General features: G+C 36.1%; 1 protein-coding gene across 1 annotated transcript in view; it reads left to right on the forward strand.

Annotated features, from left to right (window-relative positions):
- LOC117027123 (uncharacterized) overlaps nt 1-20,552 on the forward strand; it is a 252,524-nt gene that overhangs the window by 94,785 nt on the left and 137,187 nt on the right. Inside the window, 2 exon segments of the mRNA XM_033114510.1 lie at nt 1,516-1,636; nt 3,595-3,828. Of these exon segments, the coding sequence (XP_032970401.1) occupies nt 1,516-1,636; nt 3,595-3,828 (355 nt within the window).

Genomic DNA, 20,552 nt, shown 5'->3' on the forward strand with positions numbered 1-20,552 from the left:
AAAGGAAAAAAATTGTGGCTAGTTGCCCAACTGTGAAAAATAAGGATATAAGCACTATATAAGAGGAGAAAAGAAAATAATATGACGTAGGACCTAATTCCAAAGTGAGCTGATGTTCGGTCTGGTTCCTCATTTAGGGTATGACTGTTCCCAGGGGACACGACTAGCTCGGTTTATCTCTAGATAGCTGGTATCATGTTGAAGCTGTGTATTAATCTTTTTATGTGCGTTGTGTTCCTTTTTAACTTAGGAAGGTATTTTTAGAAAATCTTTAATTACAATTAACTGAAATTGAAATCAAGGACCTTGTTTGCTTGGGTTTTTTTGTTCCCTCCCCCTTTAGGATGATAATCATAAATTCAGTGTTTAATTATTTAGATTAAGTTTTCAGGATATTTCATAAGTGCCTTACAATTCTTGCCAAGGGAATAAACAAATAAACTGAGGAAACTATCTCACTGTGGTTAACATAACATGTTTATGTTTACTAATGAAATCTGTTTACCTTCATAACTGTATAATAGAGCCATTAAAGACAATAGATACAGTAGTTTAAAAGTAATAAAATTTACAACAAAGTGTATTTAATTTGAAATTGAATTGCCAGTAAATGGGTGTCCTAATGAACCCTTGTGTCAATGTAGCTCTAACCAAATTAAGGGAAATCATTTCTATCACAGGAAACTAAATCAGCTGTGAGATCCAAAAAGGCCATTCCTCTGGTGGGGGTACAGTCATTGTCACAGATGGCCCTGCTCATGGAATTAAGCTTAAATCAGGAGAAGTGAAATACAAGATTCTTCTTAATTCAAATGAATTTGGTAAAGCAGGCAAATGATTTTAAGACTTGTGGAGCTAAAAAACAAAACAAAGCAAACCTCAAATAAAGCGAAGAAAAGCCTGGGGAACATTGTGAAGGTCGAAATAGACCTTGATCTCTGTCCATTGCATTAAAAAAGGAAATTTATTTCATATCAGCTATTCATTTATTTAAATGAGTTTTTTTCCTAAAGTCTCTCTGACAATGTATAAGATTGAGGGGTAGGGTAGAAAATGAAGTGGCAACAAATCTTAACAAATATTTCATCTTCTGGTAATTTCTGAAACAAGCCATATTTTAATTGTTGGGAGATCAGTAGCTACCAGGTTTCCCCGAAAATAAGATCTGGTCTTATATTAATTTTGCTCCAAAAGACGCATTAGGGCTTATGTTCAGTAGATATCATCCTGAAAAATCATGCTAGGGCTTCTTTTCTGGTTAGGTCTTATTTTTGGGCAAACACGGTAATAAGAGTGAGTCCTACATTTTATAGGGTCACATTTCAAAAGCTACTCACGTCCCTGACTTGAATCAACTGCAGCATCTGTAATGCGGTATTTACCTAATTCCCAGTTAATCTGAAAAAATGTTTAAGGGAAACATCAAATTGTGCTGTGAATCCAAAGGCAAACCTGTTCATTATACTCCATTGTCAAGTTTTTTCTTTTATCTCCTCTCTTCTTGTAACTGTGCAGAGCTCCAAGTCAACCGTTAATTGCAGACCTAAATGTTTGTAAAGAAGACAACACAGCGAAGCTTGCTACCCTCCCAGAAGTAACTCATGAATCAAAGGGAGCATCAGGAACTTGCTGGAAGGTGAGACTCTCATGACTTTTTCTCGGATGCAAAACGTTAAATGAGGAGGTCAGTTGTATCAACTCACTTTCCTGTTATGATTTTCCTATGTAGGGCCCTTTAGAGAAACAGATTTTTAGCAGGTCTTAATAAATATTGTGGGGGAGAATTCTACGCTAGAGCGGAATGGCTAAAACTCTCCATTGCAAAGCCATAGGAATTCCTCAAAACCGTCCATCGTACCAGGCTGGGTCCTCACTAGACAATGAGGCAGGCCTGCCACCATGCAAATGAGACAAGGCTTGAGATTTGATGAATCTTCTATCTCTTTTTCCTACTCATCTGACACTCGCTTTGAGGAAGGTTGTAAATGCAAGAGAGATTGTGGTATAATTCCTCAGACTGGCATTTCTGCCCCCTAGTCACTATTCGATTATCTTCCAAATTGCTGTGTTTCAGAGAGATAAAGATTTTTTATGGCTTGCTGACTTAAACAACCACAAGAGCTAGCAGAGAGATGGCTAAGCGGCCATGCATAGTAATTCCATTGGAAAATGACAAAATCTTTGTTTGTATGACATTTCCAAAATTACTACAGAAGATGAATCTAAAATACAAAATGTCACATTTGGCATGCAAAACTATCACAATATATTTCAGTATAAAATTCATAGAGGCATTTAATTTAGAATGTGTTTAATAACTCTGTCTGCCTGCATCAGTAACCCTGCCTTGAGGTTTAAAGAGATTGTCTTATTTATTCACATGGTGTTAATTTTTAAAATATTTTTAGCAACCAAAATATTAAGGTTAAGTCTTTATTGTTAATTAAGATTTTCTAATTAAACCAAAAATAATTGTTGTTCTGATTAGTTTTTAAGTATGACTTACATGAAAAAACAAAAGAAGTTTAACAACTTTCACTGCTTATTTAACTGTGATTTGATTCCAGAAGCATACTATCTATATGGAAATGTACATTATCTTTTGCAAAATAAAGTCTAGGCAGGATTAAAAACTGCTTGCAGATTAATGAGTGGTGCTACTCACTCAGGTAGCCAAGAGAGTAGTAACATGCTTCCAAAAATGACATTATTTTTGCTTAAAGCACAATGTAATAGAGAATTCTTCTAAGTCAAATTATTCTGAAGACTATTAGGGACTTGTGAGTATAGAAAACATGACTTAATGACATTTGAGTTATTAATAATCCCAGTTTAATTTTTGTTTAATCTGAAACAATAGTCCATTAAAACTCTTACCAATTTGTATAGACTTTTCAGCACTTATTAAAAATGAAGATGGCCTATTTCTCTAAGCTGAAGGTAAGCAATGAAATTCACGTATCCTGTAAAATATTCTTGACATGTGTTCTTCAGTTACATGCAATTTATGTTGTTTTAGGTTAAAGCACATCCAAATGCCATCCTTGCCCCTTTATTTTATGTTTTTAGACCCCCATTTGAAGACGATAGGCTAAGTTGACCTCACGTTTAAATTGAATAAAAGTATTTAGAGAGGTGTTAGCCTGACTTGTTTTGCCCTTCACGCATCAACGTGGCACATGGTCTGTGATTGGTGTTAGAGACAAGGGCTGTCACCTTTCAAACTCAGAATTTAGAGCTTAACTTCTTATGGTCACCCATCTCAGATATCTCAGGCATGCTGTGTGGTTTCAGAAGTGTTAGTTTCCTGTTAATTCTTTCCTATTATAATAGATAAATGGCTCTGATGTCACAGATCATTAACATACCGTGCTTAAAAATTGGCTAAACTTTCCCTCGCATAATCGGTGGGATTGCCTTTTGACCCCCTAATTATATATCGTGTGTCCTCCTCTGTTATCTTCACTAATACCTGACAATTACAGGTTGACTAAAAATAATTGTCTCCTTTTTCCCTGTGAGAAGAGCATTGTGGCTAATTGTGTGGTTTTACGCAGTTCCTGTGTAATTCAAGAACCCCACCTTTTTTTTTAGGTTGAGCAGTCTCAGTCGCCTCAGCCTTTTCAAATACAGATGAAATGCATAAGGGGCATCAAGAACAAGGCTCCCCAAGGCTCTTACCTCCTCCAAGTGTCCCTGCTTGGTCGACTAGGTGGCTGTGTCTTACAGTGGTGGCAAACGGAGAAGCTGAAGACTAGAACCCATCCAGCGAGGCACGATGGAAACTTTTATGATGTGGGACTGTATTTCCATGAAAGCCTTTATGTGGTAAGCTGGTTTTTCTGCACACATATTACTTTTTATGTAGCTTCCCCACTCTCCCTATCTATCTGCCTTTTCATCCCTATCCACACAGCTTTTGATATTCAAATTTGTGGAAGCAAACACTTTCATTCATTCAACAAATACCCAATAAGCACCCATATGTACCAAGCACTGGATCGTGGACCGTGCATGGACACCCAAAGTCCCGTGTACAATGGAAATGCCATCCTTATTTATCAAGAACACATATTTATGGATTCTTGGTATAGTCCTTCACCTTTTCAGGATTTACATGTAAGAGATCACTGATATATGTATATTGTATGTAATGTGTATATTGACTTGTGTATTTTTGTATGTATTTTGTAGGCAGCCAGGGACACTGATTTTTAGGTGAGAACCAAGCTTTAGGTAAGAAGAGAAGTTGGAGAGATTGTTCAGAAAATATATCATGAATATAGGAGAGGGTGTTTACCATGCAAAGCGATTGGAGAGGAGACTGTGCTTGGGAAGGGAGGAAGCAGTGGGTAGGATTAGAGAGTGGTCCTGGGTGCAGGGATAAGAAGTAGGGGTAGGAGATCATCAAATTACCTGTGGAGCAGAGAGGGAAACTCAGCTCTCTCTGGGCCATCAGCACTGGACAGACCGTGTCTTCTAGGAAACTCCAGTCCAGGGAAAATAAGAAAGGGGGCAGGGTTAGGCCCAGAATACTTATCGCATGGTGGTGAATTGGCTGTTGGACATGAGCACAACAGACTGCTCACAAATACAGAATTGCCTTTTACACTATTAATTTGAATGAGTAAAACAAATATTATAAGAGTCAATATAGGTATCACACAGTGACTTTCAAGAAGAAAATAATTTCTCTCTACAATAGATGGGAATGTGCTTTCTTTCTCCATTTCCCCTTAGGTCTTGTGTTAAAAGGTGTCCTTTTAATTAATTTTAGCATGTGGTATTTCATTAAGGGTGGTAATATATTATTCACATGAATGTATTCCTCAGATAATGTATTGCATTTATTCTGGCCACTGAATGACCAATTGAAAAAAAATTAAAATGGAAAGTGTAGCTGTAAAAATGAGCAATTTTGTAAAGTAGGTTTAAAAACTGCAATCCTAGGTGTTATTACTTACCTCCAATATTTCAGAGGAAAACAGATTTTTAGTCTCAATTTTTGACCTGTTGAGGACAGTGACTTTCTTTCTCTTTGTTTTTTTTTTTTGTTTTTTTTTTTTTTATAGCTCTATGTTGTTTGGAAGTTGATAGGGGTTAAAAACAAAACCAAAACCAGCCTTTTGTTGGTAGTCATATACTAAATAGACATTTATTGAAGGTTGCTGTTGAATCCTAAGCTGTATCATCTGCCAGCGTTAGACATGGTTTGTTGAATTAATAGTGATGGTGGTGGTGGTGAAACCAGAAGTTCTTTTGACACAGAGACTTGAACTCCTCCTCTGAAAAAAATTCTTCCTGAAGGAAAAGCAATCCTGGGCTGACATGATTCACTGAGGAAGCAAACCTCAGTTGGCTCATCTATGGAATGGGAATATTAATATCTGCCTACCAGTGGCATTGTCAGGAATGACTGAAATAATCCTTGAGGAAATACACAGTGCTAACACATAGTGAAAGTTCAGAAGCTTCTTTTATTATTACTGTTGTAATTATTCTGTCTCTTTGATAGTGAAGCCCATAAATTCCTACCCAGTGGACTTTCATTTTAATATATATGACAAATGCTCATATTTCATATAACTTTTGAATTAACCTTGTTTAAGAACAATGTAGGTTAACAATTTTTTTTTCTCTAACGAGACATCCCAAAGGCCTTGTTAAGAAGTGTGGGATACATGTGAGAAGCGTTAGTCAGAGGTGGGGATGGAGGGACTTTTCCCCTGGGGGAGCCCATTGCCTCTACAGAACCAGACTTTGAGGACACATACCAAGGGGGCAATGGGCAGAGTTCAGCCCCTGTGCAGAGGTCTTGGTTCTCACCGCTTACCTCAGAGAAATTTCAGGAATATGGTGTTAGCTAAGATTTTAGCTAATAATTTTATAAAAGGTTCAATCAGTACCTAATAAGCAGTTACATTTTTTGGTGCATTTTAATTAAGTACCTAAAATATTAAAGTATGGGGAGCGAGGCTACAAAAAATATCATTCAGAGAGCTTGCTTTCTAGAACCATCTGCATAAATAACTGTTTTACATTGAAAGGTGATGTAAGTGTTTTTGTTATTGTTACTATTGGTTTAGATGTCCATCCCCGGCTCCCGACATCAGAGTATGAACACTGAATGTAGAAGCCACATCTGTTGCTGTGTTTGCTTTGAGGATATTTCATGCGTGCTGTTGAATCTTCCTCACAAAATGTGCTACAGATTAAATGGCCGAAGAATGAAGAGGTGTATTCAGGGTTGGGGCTAAAATCACTGAGACCGAGGTTGCAAAACTGTTTGTAGTGTTAAAAAGTGCATCAGGTCTGTAGGGAAAAGCAGAGGACTTTCCTGGTTATTCCTGGTTTTCTCGAAGAGTGAAATACAATTTTTGCTTCCTGCCAAACAGAACAAAAAAGTATCTTGGAATAGTGGAAATAACAACTACAAATTTTCTTCCCCTGTGTCAGAAGCAAACAAACAAAAATAATTACCTCCTGCCACAGTCGAGGAACATTTACTCTTTAACAGCCTGACAACATGTCACAGAATTACATCCACCCCTTGCTATCTCCTAGCAAAATCCTGGGTCCCCAAAGAAATACACCAGACTATTTCACATTTAGCGTCTATAAGAAAAGTACAAAATTCAGGACAAAAACAAAAACAAGAAAAGCACCAAGCCTCCAGAACTTGACAGGAAAGAGAAGTCATTTGAAGCTGTTTGATTTCAGAATAAAAATGCTGTTGCTCAAAGTCCAGTTCATTCCATTGGGCTCTACCCAATAACAGAAAGTTTTCTCACTAACCACACGATTCTGCCTGCCAGTCACTCTGCAAGCAGTTGTGGCAGACTGACCGTCAAAACAGTAAGTTTTCAAGTAATGTAACTTTTAAATAATAGGAGTAGACACACAAAAACACATAAATTCACATTGTGTATATAATTGATATAGGATATTTAAGATATTTATGTCATTACTTTTTTTTCTTATGTAACCTTTAATATCAGGTGTCAGGTTTTTTTTTTTAAGCTTCATTGACATATAGTTTGCATAGCATACGATTCACTCGTTTAAAGTATATAGTACTACTATGGTTTGTAGTATATTCACAGATATGGGTAGCCATCACTACAGCCAATTTTGAAACATTTTTATCACCTCAAAAGGAAACTCTGTACCCTCAAAATGTTTAATGCAGACCACACAGTCACCACATGACCTAGCAATTCTAGACATATGCTCAAGAGAAATGAAAATATATATCACACAGAAACTCGTACATGAGAGCCTGGCATCATTCATAATAGCCAAAAGGTAGAAACAACCCAAATTTCCACCAACTGACAAATGGATAAACAAACTGCAGTGTATCTATACAGTGGAATATTATTTGACCATAAAAAGTAATGAAGTACTGATGTATGTCACAACATGGATGAACCCTAAAAATGTCATTACTTTTAAAATACAAGTCTAAGACAGGGCCACCTCTTTTCTTACCCCATGGATAGAAGAAACTGGCTTCATAGAGACGTTTGGGAGTACAGGGCATCTTAGAAATGCTAACTGGGGACAGATGGTCATCTATTCCTATGTGCAAAGGGGAACTGAGAAGGAATTGCCCAAATGCAATGGCAGGTCCGAATTATAGGAGAAGCACTGTCTTCTGAGGAAGGGTTTGTGTTACACATCTGTAAGGTTCCATTGCTAATGGATCTTACAATAAGGGTCCAATATTTTAGCATCAAAGGTGGCTTCTCTTTGCCACCAAACTGGGCCGGGAGACAAACTCTTGAAGGCTAAGGTTATAAGGTTGCTTATAAGGCTCCTAGGGGAGGCAGCAAAGATATTGGTGAGCTCAAAGACATGCATAGTACCACTTCTGGATACTATAGTTTGGATTTTGTCCCAAATAATTCCACATCTTAACATTGGTTTTCCTGAACTGTAAGGTGGTCAGATACGATGAGTTAACCAACAAGTCTGAGATTTAGTCCCCTCATGTGAAATTAGGTAATAACAGCTCCTTTATTTGAGTTACTGTAAGCATCATATTAAATTAAATTATGGACTCTAAATTTAGGCTCGTTAATTTTGACTATCTTGTTTGAAAATTTTAATAATTCCTTGGTAGAGACATTTGGAACCTACTTTGTCTTTTGACATTTATCCTGGAAATAGTTTAAGGAGAAAACATTGCCTTCTTTGTTGATTGTATTCATTAACAGCAAATAGGCTGGAATCTTTGGGAAGAAATATGTGAAAAAAATATGTCTTTCAACTTTCAGTTCTGGCAGGATGACAAACTAAGTTAAATGTTCACATTAGCTTACCATCCTGCCAGAATTAGAAGTTAAAGGCATATTTTGTTTTCAGACTATGTTCTATAAACACCTAGAAATTCAAGATGATACATAAGCAAAAGGCTTTTAGATACATTGATAAGCACTCTAGAAAGAAAGGAATCTCCTTGGGGACCAGAGATAAAGAGGATATTGAAAAGTAGACAGGGAATGGGTAAGCTGTGGCTGTCTAAGACAAGAGAGAAGAGATTATCAATATGTTGATCTAAAAATTTGGATTTCAATGACCATTGAGAAGATGAGGCCATGGCACATTAGGTATAAAGCGCTGAAAGAAAGTCTTCATAAATCTACGATATTCAAGACTAGTCTAAAAGGGAGACTAGACAAAATATCTGCCCACCAATAGGGGGAAATAAGAAATTTCTCTTTTCCTATTTAGGTTCTGCTTACAATTGTATTTCTCCTAATAATATGCAATAGAATTTCTGCAATGGAAAAAATATAGTAGCTGAAATGAAAAATTCAAAAGATATAGTATATGGGTAGACCCTCCAAACAGAGAGCCAATGAACTGGAAGCCAGATCTGAGGAAATTTCTAGACTACAGCATTGAGAGAGAAAGAGATGGAAAAAGTAAAGTGATTTGAAAAGACATAGAAGAGGTGTAACATATATCTTATAAAATTTTCTGAAGCAGAGAATATGCAAAAAGAGAGAATAAACATTACATGAAGAGATAGCAGCTATTAATTTCCCAAACTTGCTGCAAGACACAAATTTTCAGATTAAGGGAGCAGAAATTCTGAGCAGGACAAAGTAAAATCTATCTACGTCTAGACACATTTTAGTGAAACTTCAGATACCTACAGCAGAGGACTGAAGATGATTTAACAATATATTCAAAATTCAGGGAGAAAATTAATTAAACCAAGATATCTAACCTATCATTCAAGAGTTGGGTCAGAGGTGTTCCAAATGGATAGAAACATTTTTGACTAAGAATATTGTATTTCCTAAAGCTGCCATAACAAATTAGCACAAACTTAGTGACTTAAAACAAAGAAATTTATTGTCTCACAGTTCTGGAGGCCCGGAGTCTGAAATCACGGTGTTGACACAATGATATTCTCTCTGAAGATTCTAGGGAAAGAGCCATCTGTGCTTCTCTCCTCGCTTCTGGTAGCCCCAGGTCTTCATGCGCTTGTTCACTTCTCTGTCTTCCCATGGCATTATCTCTCCGTGTCTTCACATGTCTTTCCTCTGTGTGTGTTTATCCTTGCGTCCAAATTTTTCCTTTCTATAAAAACACCAGCCATTTGGATTTAAGGTCCACCCTAATGACCTCCTTTTAACTTGATTAAATCTGCAGAGATCCTATTTCCAATTCAGGTCACATTCTGAGGTATTGGGGCTTAGGAATTCAATCTATCTTCTTTTGGGGGATATAGTTCAACCCATAACAAATATACCCTTTACAGAAACATGCTAAAAGAACCAACAAAAGATATCTTTCCAGAACAAGGAAGAATGCAAGAACTAATGACATCTTGTTATTATTCTTTTGAAATTTCTATGTTGAAATGTTTTATAATTTTAAAAAGGAATATTAAATAAAAATGTCTTTTCTATTCAATTTTAATAAAATATTAGACAATTAGAGCATTTGAATAGCAAAAGAAAGAATAAATGGTCATATAATTTGTATAGTTAAATGATTATTCTCCAACTAATTAACTCAATAAAAACTCAAAGTTAAATCATGGGTTGAGGCTAAGGCATCCCTACTTTCACAAGACATGTACGTCACAGTTTGGAAATCACTAATGTAAACTATTCCTATATGTGTGGGAATTTATCTTGTTTATAATTAGAAAGATAAAAAGTTATAGTAAGCATTACTACAATAAAGCCTTAAATTAGGAAACTATTATTATAAGAACATTTCAGAGATCCTTTGAAAGTTTGGTAAAAGATTTTATTCTTTCTTCAGCTGTACTTTGTTTCTAATACATTAATGTGGATAACTAAATATGGAATTTTTAGAGCTATATGGAAGACTGAAAGAGATAATGTATTAAAGTACTTTTAAAAATATAGTCAGAAATTAAGAATTGTGATGATTATTGTCTTATAACTGTCTTGCGTGAGCATCCATTTTGGCTGACATTTTAAAATATCATTATTGAATTTTGGCAATGGTATGTAAGCTAAAGAAACTTCTTAATTATTAGATAGAACTGCTTTTCTTAAAATTATCATTTTCATTGGATACTAGAATTGGCCAACTTGGAAAAGGACACAAACAAGTTAAAGAAGCCAAACTAGCAAAATTCAGGCAAAGAACATTGATTAATGCATTTTAAAAAAATTCTGAAAGGTCACATTCTCAAGTTGGGCCAAGCCTCAGGCAGATCTAACGAACAGGACCAGGCCCGTCTGTGCGGAGCAGGTAAAGCATACTGACTCCGAATTTGCTGACATTACAGGGTTATTATTTCTGGAAGGATGTAGCATTCTGGAACAATTTCTCTAATGATTCCATTAAGACCATGGTTTCCTTCCATTTAGGCTTACATATCTCATTTTTCACATTACCCTATGACACAAAGAAAATAAAACCATGTCTTAGATTGAGTGTCTGTGTCACTAAAGGAAAAAAAAAAAATCATTTGATTTTGATGTTACTTAACCCCATTTTATTTGATGAGTACATCTGTTTTTTGGGATCACATGTCAGTGTGTGAATGAAAAAAAATATGAAGGTTAGTTTAAAGGCAAAAAAATGATTTGCCTTACACTAAATGGTGGCAATCTGGAGAATTTCTTTAATCTGCTCTTTACTTATTTGTGACTGGATAAGCCTTTTTCTTTGGATAAAGGAAATAAAATACACTTTAATTACTAGTAACAGCTTTTAGGAATGATATCATAGTAAGTTTCTTCTTGAATATTCACATATAAAGAATAACTACTGGAGGTCAAGACATGGTAGGATGGTAATTAAGTGTGTGCTCTTTACCTTGATTTGAATTCTGGTTCCAAAACCTAGTTAGCAAAGTATGTTAGAACAGTTACCCAATCTCTCTGTGCCTCTGTTGTCTCAGCCATAAAATAATCATCACAAGAATCCTTACCTCATTGCTCTTATTACGTTACCACCAATACAGTAGTGGTCCTAGGTAAATGTTATAGTGCCACTCAGTTTCTGACATGCTTCAAAGATTAAAACATATATATTTTTAACTAAGAACAAACTTGCTTTAAAAAATGAACAATAAACAAAACCCAAATATATACCTTAAATGAAGTTTTGTTATATTATTACTATTTCACTTTATAACATATCCATGATTACATTGTTTGAAAGGAAAAAACGAGCAATTGTGCACAAAACGAGGAGGTCGGACAATTAAGTTCGCGAACTCATCCTGGAAAAAGTGCTACATAATTCATTGCTAAATATCACTACAGTCACCTTCGAATTACTCCCCTTGGGAAGCTATGCACTGATGCCAGTACTTAGTCCACCCTTCAAAGCAATTTTGGAACTCTTTTTCTGGACTGGCATCAGAGCTATCGTCGTATTACCCTTGATGTCCTGAATGTCATCAAAATGTCTTCCTTTCAATATTCCCTTTAACTTTGGGTAAAGAAAGAAGCCATTGGGGACCAGATCAGGTGAGTAGGGAGGGTGTTCCAATACAGTTATTTGTTTACTGGCTAAAAACTCCCTCACAGACAGTGCCGTGTGAGCTGGTGCATTGTTGTGATGCAATAGCCATGAATTGTTGGCAAAACATTCAAGTTGTCTAACTTTTTCTCACAGCCTTTTCAACACATCCAAATAGTAAAGTTGGTTAACTGTTTGTCCACTTGGTACAAATTCATAATGAATAATCCCTCTGACATCCAAAGTAGGTTAGCAACATCATTGCAACAAGTTCATGAACTTAATTGTCAGATCTTGTATTTATACATAGATTATATCTTAAGTTCTTCCTTTCTAAAACCAGTAAAGTGGTTTTAGACCAAACTAGAGTTTCTGCTTCACCAATATTATAACATTTATCCTCAAAAATATATGTGAGGTAGACATTAATATTTTTATTTAACAGATGAGAAACTGAATTTTGGAGAAATAAGCAAATTACCGAAGATCGTATAGCTTATTAGGGCAATGTTACGAATGAAACCCTGCCCTATAATTCTGGATACTTGATCCTTTCTAATTTTTTAACTCCAAGAAGGGCTTTCCACTAACCCAAGTCGTTTCACCAATGTCCCGTGGCCATCATTAAGTAAAATAGTCTTTGCATCACATCATTTCATCATGTCCCTTTTAAAACCATTTGGTTACACTCCATTGCTCTTAGGGTAAATCAAAGTCCTTGCCATGGACTCAAAGACACTTGTAATGTAGCCTCAGGCTCCTTCTACCGTCTTTACCCTCATCAAACAGAGCCAACCTTCTACCACATACCCAACCACTCTTGCAGCTCAAGCTATACCCAAGTTCTGTATATCCTCCAAGTTCTGGCGTGCCATCAGGCATTTATCCCCATGTTAACTCTTACCTATCCTTTAAATTCCAAAGTCAGTCACCTTTGCTTTCGTTTATGTGCATTAATTAGTTCCAACAAGATTTCAGGTGTTTGAGGGCAGAGGTCATGCCATGTTTATTGGTGTGTCATTCAGAGAATAAAGCACTTGTATATAGTAGGTATTCAATAGCTACTTCTAAAATAAAAAAGAGAATGAAATGTGAAAATCTAGTTATAGAGGTGCAACAAATTTAATGTAAATTTAGTTTATCAAAAATGAGTACAAGGAAGTATTAAAATAATCTTAAGACCCAGATCTTGGTATCAGTATTTTCTAAAATAGAAATATTAATAGATCTGATCAAGAAGAAACAAATCAATTCAGAGAAATAGATATTATTTAATATTACTCATAAATGAGAAACCTGCCACTGGTAAAGAATGAGAAAATTAATATCAATATTTTATGGTTTTGCAACTTTATGCTTATTTGGTCTCTGCTCCCCTGTTTAATCTATAAAAACAATATTTTAGGTAAATATTTTCCAAACAGAAAAGTGAGCTCATAATCTCACTTCCTTGAGACATGACCAAAATCAACAAAGTTCAGGTGGAAAAATGGATGAAAGCCTTCTGGTATGCCTTCTGAAATTTTCCAGAGTTCTTAGGCATGTATAAGGACCTCCCCAAATGTACCTTTTTGAAGTTAACTTTGACCTTGATTATTTTAAACACTAGGCAAAAATTTCTCCAGACAATTTTTTATATTTCCAACTAAAAATAGCTGCATTGGTCTTTGTGATGATATAAGACTGTTATAAGCCCTTTATTAAAAAAACAGAGAATTAAAAAACTGTAAAATGTCTAGTTCTTAACAAGCAAGGACTTCTGTTTTGGAGCCACATTAGCTCCATGCACACTGACCTTCCTTTTATTAGTCATTGCCATCTAACCTAGGTTGGTTAAATTATTCATCCACTGTGAAAATGAGAGGTGGGTTAAATAAATAAATAAGTAAGTAAGTAAATAAATAAACAAGCACTTCAAACTTAGGAAAAAATACATGCAATCAAGAAGTAAAAAATATGAAAACTTGGCATGTAGTGTTCTCAAATTCACATTATCTTGCTTGAGTTACTGGAAATCTTTCATGTGTGATGTTAATTCAGATGGAAGTTGCTGGGTTAGTCAAAGGTCAATGCAATGTACATGGCCAAATAGATTAACTTTATTTGCATTACATGATATATTTTGCATATTGTTGTTCATTCATTCAGTTATCAATAACTTATTGTGGTAGATTAAAATGGCCATACATTCTTTGCTACTCCTCCCCCTAAAGAGTAAGGTTTATGTTTCTTCCCCTTGAATCTGAGGGGAGTTGAGTCTGTGACTACTTGACCAGTGGAATGTGATGGAAATCATACTGTTACTGTTCCTGGGTGTAAGTTCAGGCTTTAAAAGACCGGCAACTTCACTTCCTGTTTAATTGGAAACCTTGCTCTTAGAGTCCTGAATTGCCATGTAAAAAAATCCAGGTACACTGCTGGGGAGGCCAGAAGGTGAAACCCTGTGACTGGTAGCAGGGGTGAGGGTGGGAAGGAGAGAGGGGTGGGGAGACCTGAGCTGAGCCTAGCCTTCCAACGGTCCTTGCTAAGGTCCAGGGCATGTGAGTGAAGCTGTCTTGGACCCTTCAGTTCAGAAACTGGCTAAATAGCACTAAGTGGCCCCAGCAGATGCTGTGTGGAGTAGATGAGTCGTTCTGCTGATTCATGCCTCATTTCCTGATCCACATAATTGGGAGATACAGTAAAGTAGTGTTGTTTCAAGTCATTACATTTAGTTTGTTATGGAACAATAGATAAGTGAAGAACTTATTTAGCCCCTTCTAGGACCAAGTTCCATATTGAGAATTGGAAGAATAGTCAGGGCCCTCTCCTTAAATTGCTTGGGTAGATTCTGCAAATTGAACCTTGTGTGCTTAAAGGAAAACCAATCATTTCGTTTCTAAATTCAGCTTTGGATTGCTCCAAAATCACTTGGGTCTTTAGCTATGTTATGTGCACGTAAGTGGGTAGATATATGAGATAGATGTGGATCGATAAGGAGATGTTATGGACTGAATCGTGTCATGCCAAATTCATATGCTGAAGTTCTAAATCCTAGTACCTCAAAATATGACTGTATTTGGAGATCGGGCCTTTAAAGAAGTAATGAAGTAAAAATGAGGTCATTAGGGTGGGCCCTAATCCAGTATGACAGGTGTTATTATATAAGAGGCGGAGATTAAACATACACACAGAGGGCTACAAAAAGAGGGAAGACCATGTGTGAGGACACAGGGAGACAAACCAAGGAGGAAAGCCTCAGAAGAAAGCAACCCTGCTGACTCATTGATCTTGGACTTCCAGCCTCCGGAACTGTGAGGAAATAATTTTCTGTTGTTTAAGCCACTCAGTCTGTGGCACTTTGTTATGGCAAACCTACAGGACTAATACAAGGGCTCATGAAGAACTGGTGACAATGAATTATCCTTTTTTTCCAGTGGGCAAGAAGCAGCAACAACAGACTTTAACCTTTCAGAATTCAGTATGTAAATCTGGGGTCATTGAAAAAAGGTCTGGCTTCCCTGCTCCTTGGTGTAACCATGTTATATGTAGTGCACACATGGGCACTACAAAAGCCAAAGCCGCAGAGAAAACCAAACCTCACTTAAATTCACGGTGCTATCAGACTAGTTCATGTATCTATAGAGTTTTAAGAAGTATATCAACGAGTTAATATTTATACACCAGTGTAGCAAGGTATCGTTATTATAATAGTAGATGGGCACCATTTTTGTTTTACTGGAGGGAAATCCAATATGAATAAAATAGCAACTTTTCAAATATGACATTTAATCCATGCATGTAAATCAAACTGAGAAACTATTATTCATTATTAAAAGGGTGGCATATTTTTATTACACTGAGAGTGAAATACAAATACTGTGAAAAATTTAGTGCCTTTTCTTGAAATTTTAAGACACTTATCATGCAGTCATCTAGCTGGTACTAACACTCATTTTAAAATATAGCCATAAAATTAATAAGTTTGAAGTTTTATGCCTGAAAAGGGGATGCTCAATTTCAGTGAAATAGGCAAATTTATTTTTTATTTAAAGCTTCCTAAATACTTAAGATGGTAAAGTACTTTGGTAATGTTCTGATTCCAATATGTATATGAAGAGCATAGTTCATATTCTTGTCATTATTAGTCACAGCCGGTGTTCTTCCCTGCAGTGCTTTCAGAAAACTGCATATATCAGAAACTGATTAAAATGACCTAAAGTATTCATTCTTAAAATATGACGAACCCAACATTTTGCAAGTGGTTATTTTCTATGTGACATTTAGCATCAAATAACAGAAATGATTCTAATAACTCATAGGAAGGAGTGGTCTTAGGGAAAATAGAGGCTGAGCATGTGTGCCTTTATTGATTATTGGTTATTACCATTAATAATGAAGAGCCCTGGAGTACATTATATCATGCGGCTTTAGAAAGTTTTCCATTATATCAGTTGGAGGAAGGCCCTTTTTGTAAGTTCTTGAAAGGATCACTTCTGCTGCTCAAGGAGTCCCCTGGATTTGTGAGAACCTTGATTGCAAATGGTTTTTCCTGAGTGGCCCAGGTGGTCACCGGGCATTCTGCTTTCAGCAGTAGTCTGTTTTTGTACTTTCTAGCATGCAACACATTCAACACATTCAACAATCACCTAACCTGGCCACAGTTCTCTCATCCATAAAATGGGATTTTGTGAGTATCAAATATTGTGATGTATAAATTGCTTAGCATAGCGGGTTGCATGGAAAATAACTAGTAGCTATAGTTATTATTACTATTTTAAAGTATCAACCTTGTGTTTATTCACAGGCAAGTACAACACACTGCACATTTTTAGTGATAGCAATCTAAATGTCCAGCAGAAGAATATGAATAAGTAAATTGTGACACATTTCTTAATGTAACAGCAATTCACTGTAGCTGTGAAAATGAATGGACAAGAGTGGGTTTGGACTAGAATCAGCATTGCATCATTGCCATCCTCTTATTTGCACGATAGGGGGAAACCTGGAACTACCTTTCCCAGCATCTCATTTCTTTGTGGTTCTAGGTTAGTCTTCCAATGAGGAGCATTTGCATGGATTTGTAATGCAGAAGGAAAAAGAGAGTTCTTACGCTACAGTGGCAGATGACAGAAGTGAATTTACTAGCCCTGATGGACAGGCTCTTGCAATTCACTTGTTGCAGTATAATAGACCCTTGAGCTTGTTGTCAGCTGCCTCCTAGATTCTTAGATTCACAGAGGCTTTGCATGTAGCAAAAAAGTCCTGGGCAGCTTTCTTGATTTTTGCTCCCAGGCCTTGCAATGGTGACAGACACCTGTAGCTCTGTATATTAAGTCCCCTTCTATTTGAAATATCTAGAGTCATTCTGTGTTCCTAACCAAACCTTGACTGAAACATTGAGTTACAAACACCAGAATGGAAAACGTTCAACAACATGTGGTTGAATGAAAAAAAAGCAAACTGCAGAATTTTATGAGAGAATTAAAAATATGCGAAGCAATATTGCATATTATTAATGGACACATACGCATGTAGTAAAAGTTTAAAACATACAAAAGAATGGTGAAACCAAATTCAAGGACAATGACTGTCTCTAGGGGCAGAGAAGAATGTCATTATGGACAGGCAATTTGAACTATAGGCCTGTATGTGTTTCCTTTATTTCCTAAAGCTTTTCTGGAGAAAATGTGCAAAGCTATAATTATTTTTATGATTATAATCCTCCATGTAGAATATTTTCTGCTTTCCTTTCTATGTTTGGTTTCTCCAGCCCTTTCAAACATTCCTTCAAGAAGTATGAGTCAATTCATTCTTGAATCTCTTCTCTAAGAAAACTCAGTTTCCATTAAATGTATTCGATACTCTTTTGCCTCGACTTGCTACTGGGTGATGTGAGGGATTTCAAGGACACCAGTGTAAAAAGTTACTTTATCACCATGTCACATATTCCCTGACAGGGAGGAAGAATAATGCATATTGATTGCCTGCTATGTGCCAGTTACATCACTATTTGCTTACTATACACTATCAATGCAAACTTCACATAACCCAATCCGTTACTGAACCCATTTTGCAGATGAGAGAAACTGAGGATTTAGAGATGAGGATTTGCCTAATTTCAAAACCTATGTGAATCCCACAGTCCAAACATCAAGGTTTACAATCCACCCTAAAGCAAGAGGCACAAACTGATATATCAGTTTTCTATATTTTTAGATTACTCATAAATTCCTATTTTTTTTTGTACTTTCAACCAGACTTGTTTCTACTTCTAAACCCCTCTCTTTTCAGTCTCTTCCTCCTGTCCTTTGAAAAGATAGGATCTCTTCATGTAATAAACTAACCTTTGGTAATGAGGCTTTAATATTCCACTATATTGGCAGGTGGTCATTTAAGAATATTTGGCGACACTAGAATGTAATCTTCTTCAGAGTATGGACTTGAGTCTATTTTCTTCATTACTGTATTTCTAGCACCTAGAAATGTGTCTGTCTCAATAAATGTTTTAAAAATGCATGAACAAATCTATAAATTCCAAAGAGTCACATTGCAGTCTTCAAGTAGACACTATTGACTGCTTTCAGTTGAAACATGTTTTTAACTTTAAAAAACTTTTAGTGTTTCATACAAATTCACATTATTTTATTGAAAATGCTTTCAAAATGCCATAAATCCATCTTTGCCCTTATGTCTGTTCTCTACAGCTGTTCACATCTGATGTATTCAGAGTTAAGAATGCCCTAGTTACAAAATAGTAGTTCTTGTTCACTTTGCATGCAATTCCAACAATCAAATCATTTTGAATTCTCTAAAGAGGGGAAACTTGCTTCTATATTTGAACTCACATTCAGAGGGAATATGTTTTAATATTTCAACATCTATACAAAATGCTTTACAATTACTGTTAAGGCATTAATTCTCAGATGAACACTGAGTGAAGTCACCAAGGGCTGAGTAGGGTAAAGAATCTCTTAAAGGTCACATGATCTTTTAATTGCAAAGCACAGGGCTGGCTGTCTTTTCCTATCTGCTTGACTCATAGATGTACTGAGCAATAGTCAATGACTGAACTGATAGGGAATCTCAAAGCTTATAGTGGTGGCTGGAAAAGGATTTGTGTTCAAAGAAAAACATCACTAAATTTAAAGACCAATAAAGGCCAGTTTAGTAAACTGCAAATCAGGTCATGCCAAGCCTCTGCTTCAGGTCTCCCAGTGGCTCTCCACTGCATTGAGAAGAAAATCCAATTCCTTGGCTAGGCCTTCAAACATTATGTGATGTGGTCTCTAGCCCCGTCACTCATTTTATTTTGTATTAATTTTCTGCATGTGTATTCCATTCCCACCTCACTTTCTGTCTTCTGAACACACCATGATCATTCTTGCTAGAGGGGCACTGAATTTGTTGTCGCTTCTTGTCTAGTAGAGTTCCTCTTCAACCATGACACAGCTGGTCTCAGGTTGTGTCGCATCCTTAGACTAGATTTTTTTAGAATAGCCCCTCTTCTGGTCATTTTCTAGCACATCACTTATTTTCTTTAGTTCAGTATCAGTAGTGATAAATTAGAGCATCTACCATGATTGATATTTTCTTGTTCCTTGCTTAACCTCCCCTCCACAAGACTATACAGCTCAATGAGAATAGGAATCTTGTTTGTCTTATTCAATTATTTTTATCCTTAGTGCCAAGAAATGGTACTTAAATACAAAACGAGCATTTAATAGATGTGTGTAATTGAATGACTGAATGACATTGCACAGGTATTTATATTATTGCTAGACATCTTTGGTAAAATGTGGGTTGCCCAAAGGGAAATGTTGATTAGCAATTGTTGCCAAAAGTTTTCTCCTTTCCAAATGATATATTTGCCTGTTCCTTGTAAAACCATTTGTGGTTAATTTGTTGGTCTTTGATCTAATCATGCTACAGATGTTCAGAAATGCCATCTTTTTGTGCATTGAGGCTCAGCCACTGGGGTTTGTAAAAGTAATGGGCTGTGCCCAATTTTTCCCCAATGTGTTCAACTCTCAGGGACAATGAAGAGAAGTATCTATCTTTTGCCTAACAAGGAGAAACTGAAAAGAAAATTCAACTTTTTGTTTTCAGTCAAAAAAAAGGGGGATTGGGGGAGAAATCCCAGAACTGAATTTTCTAAATTAAAATATTCAATTAGATTTTGCTATATCCCTAGAGTGAAATATTCTTAGTTGAACATTTGCGTAGCATGTTAGGAGATGAGTTATGACATTGAGGTTGAGGTCAGGTAATGAAATTGCGATATGATATGATGACATGCCATATATTTTATCTTGATTTCAGTCGTATTTGATGGAAAATGGTGGGGAGGTCATTTTTTAGCCAGTAATTATTCAGATATGAGTCAGTTTTATTTTAGACATAAATGTGGTTGCCCTAATTTGTGGAAGTCAGTTGGACATGTCATTAAGGATATACAAACCTGTTTTATCTTTGTATCCATGTTGGATATTGATTTTAAAAGTGTGGTCTGGGGTAAGGAGGATCAAATATATGGTGATGGAAGGAGAACTGACTCTGGGTGGTGAACACACAATGGGATTTATAGATGATGTAATACAGAACTG

This window comes from Rhinolophus ferrumequinum, chromosome 9 (genome assembly GCF_004115265.2).
Source record: "Rhinolophus ferrumequinum isolate MPI-CBG mRhiFer1 chromosome 9, mRhiFer1_v1.p, whole genome shotgun sequence".
Classification (NCBI taxonomy): Eukaryota; Metazoa; Chordata; class Mammalia; order Chiroptera; family Rhinolophidae; genus Rhinolophus; species Rhinolophus ferrumequinum.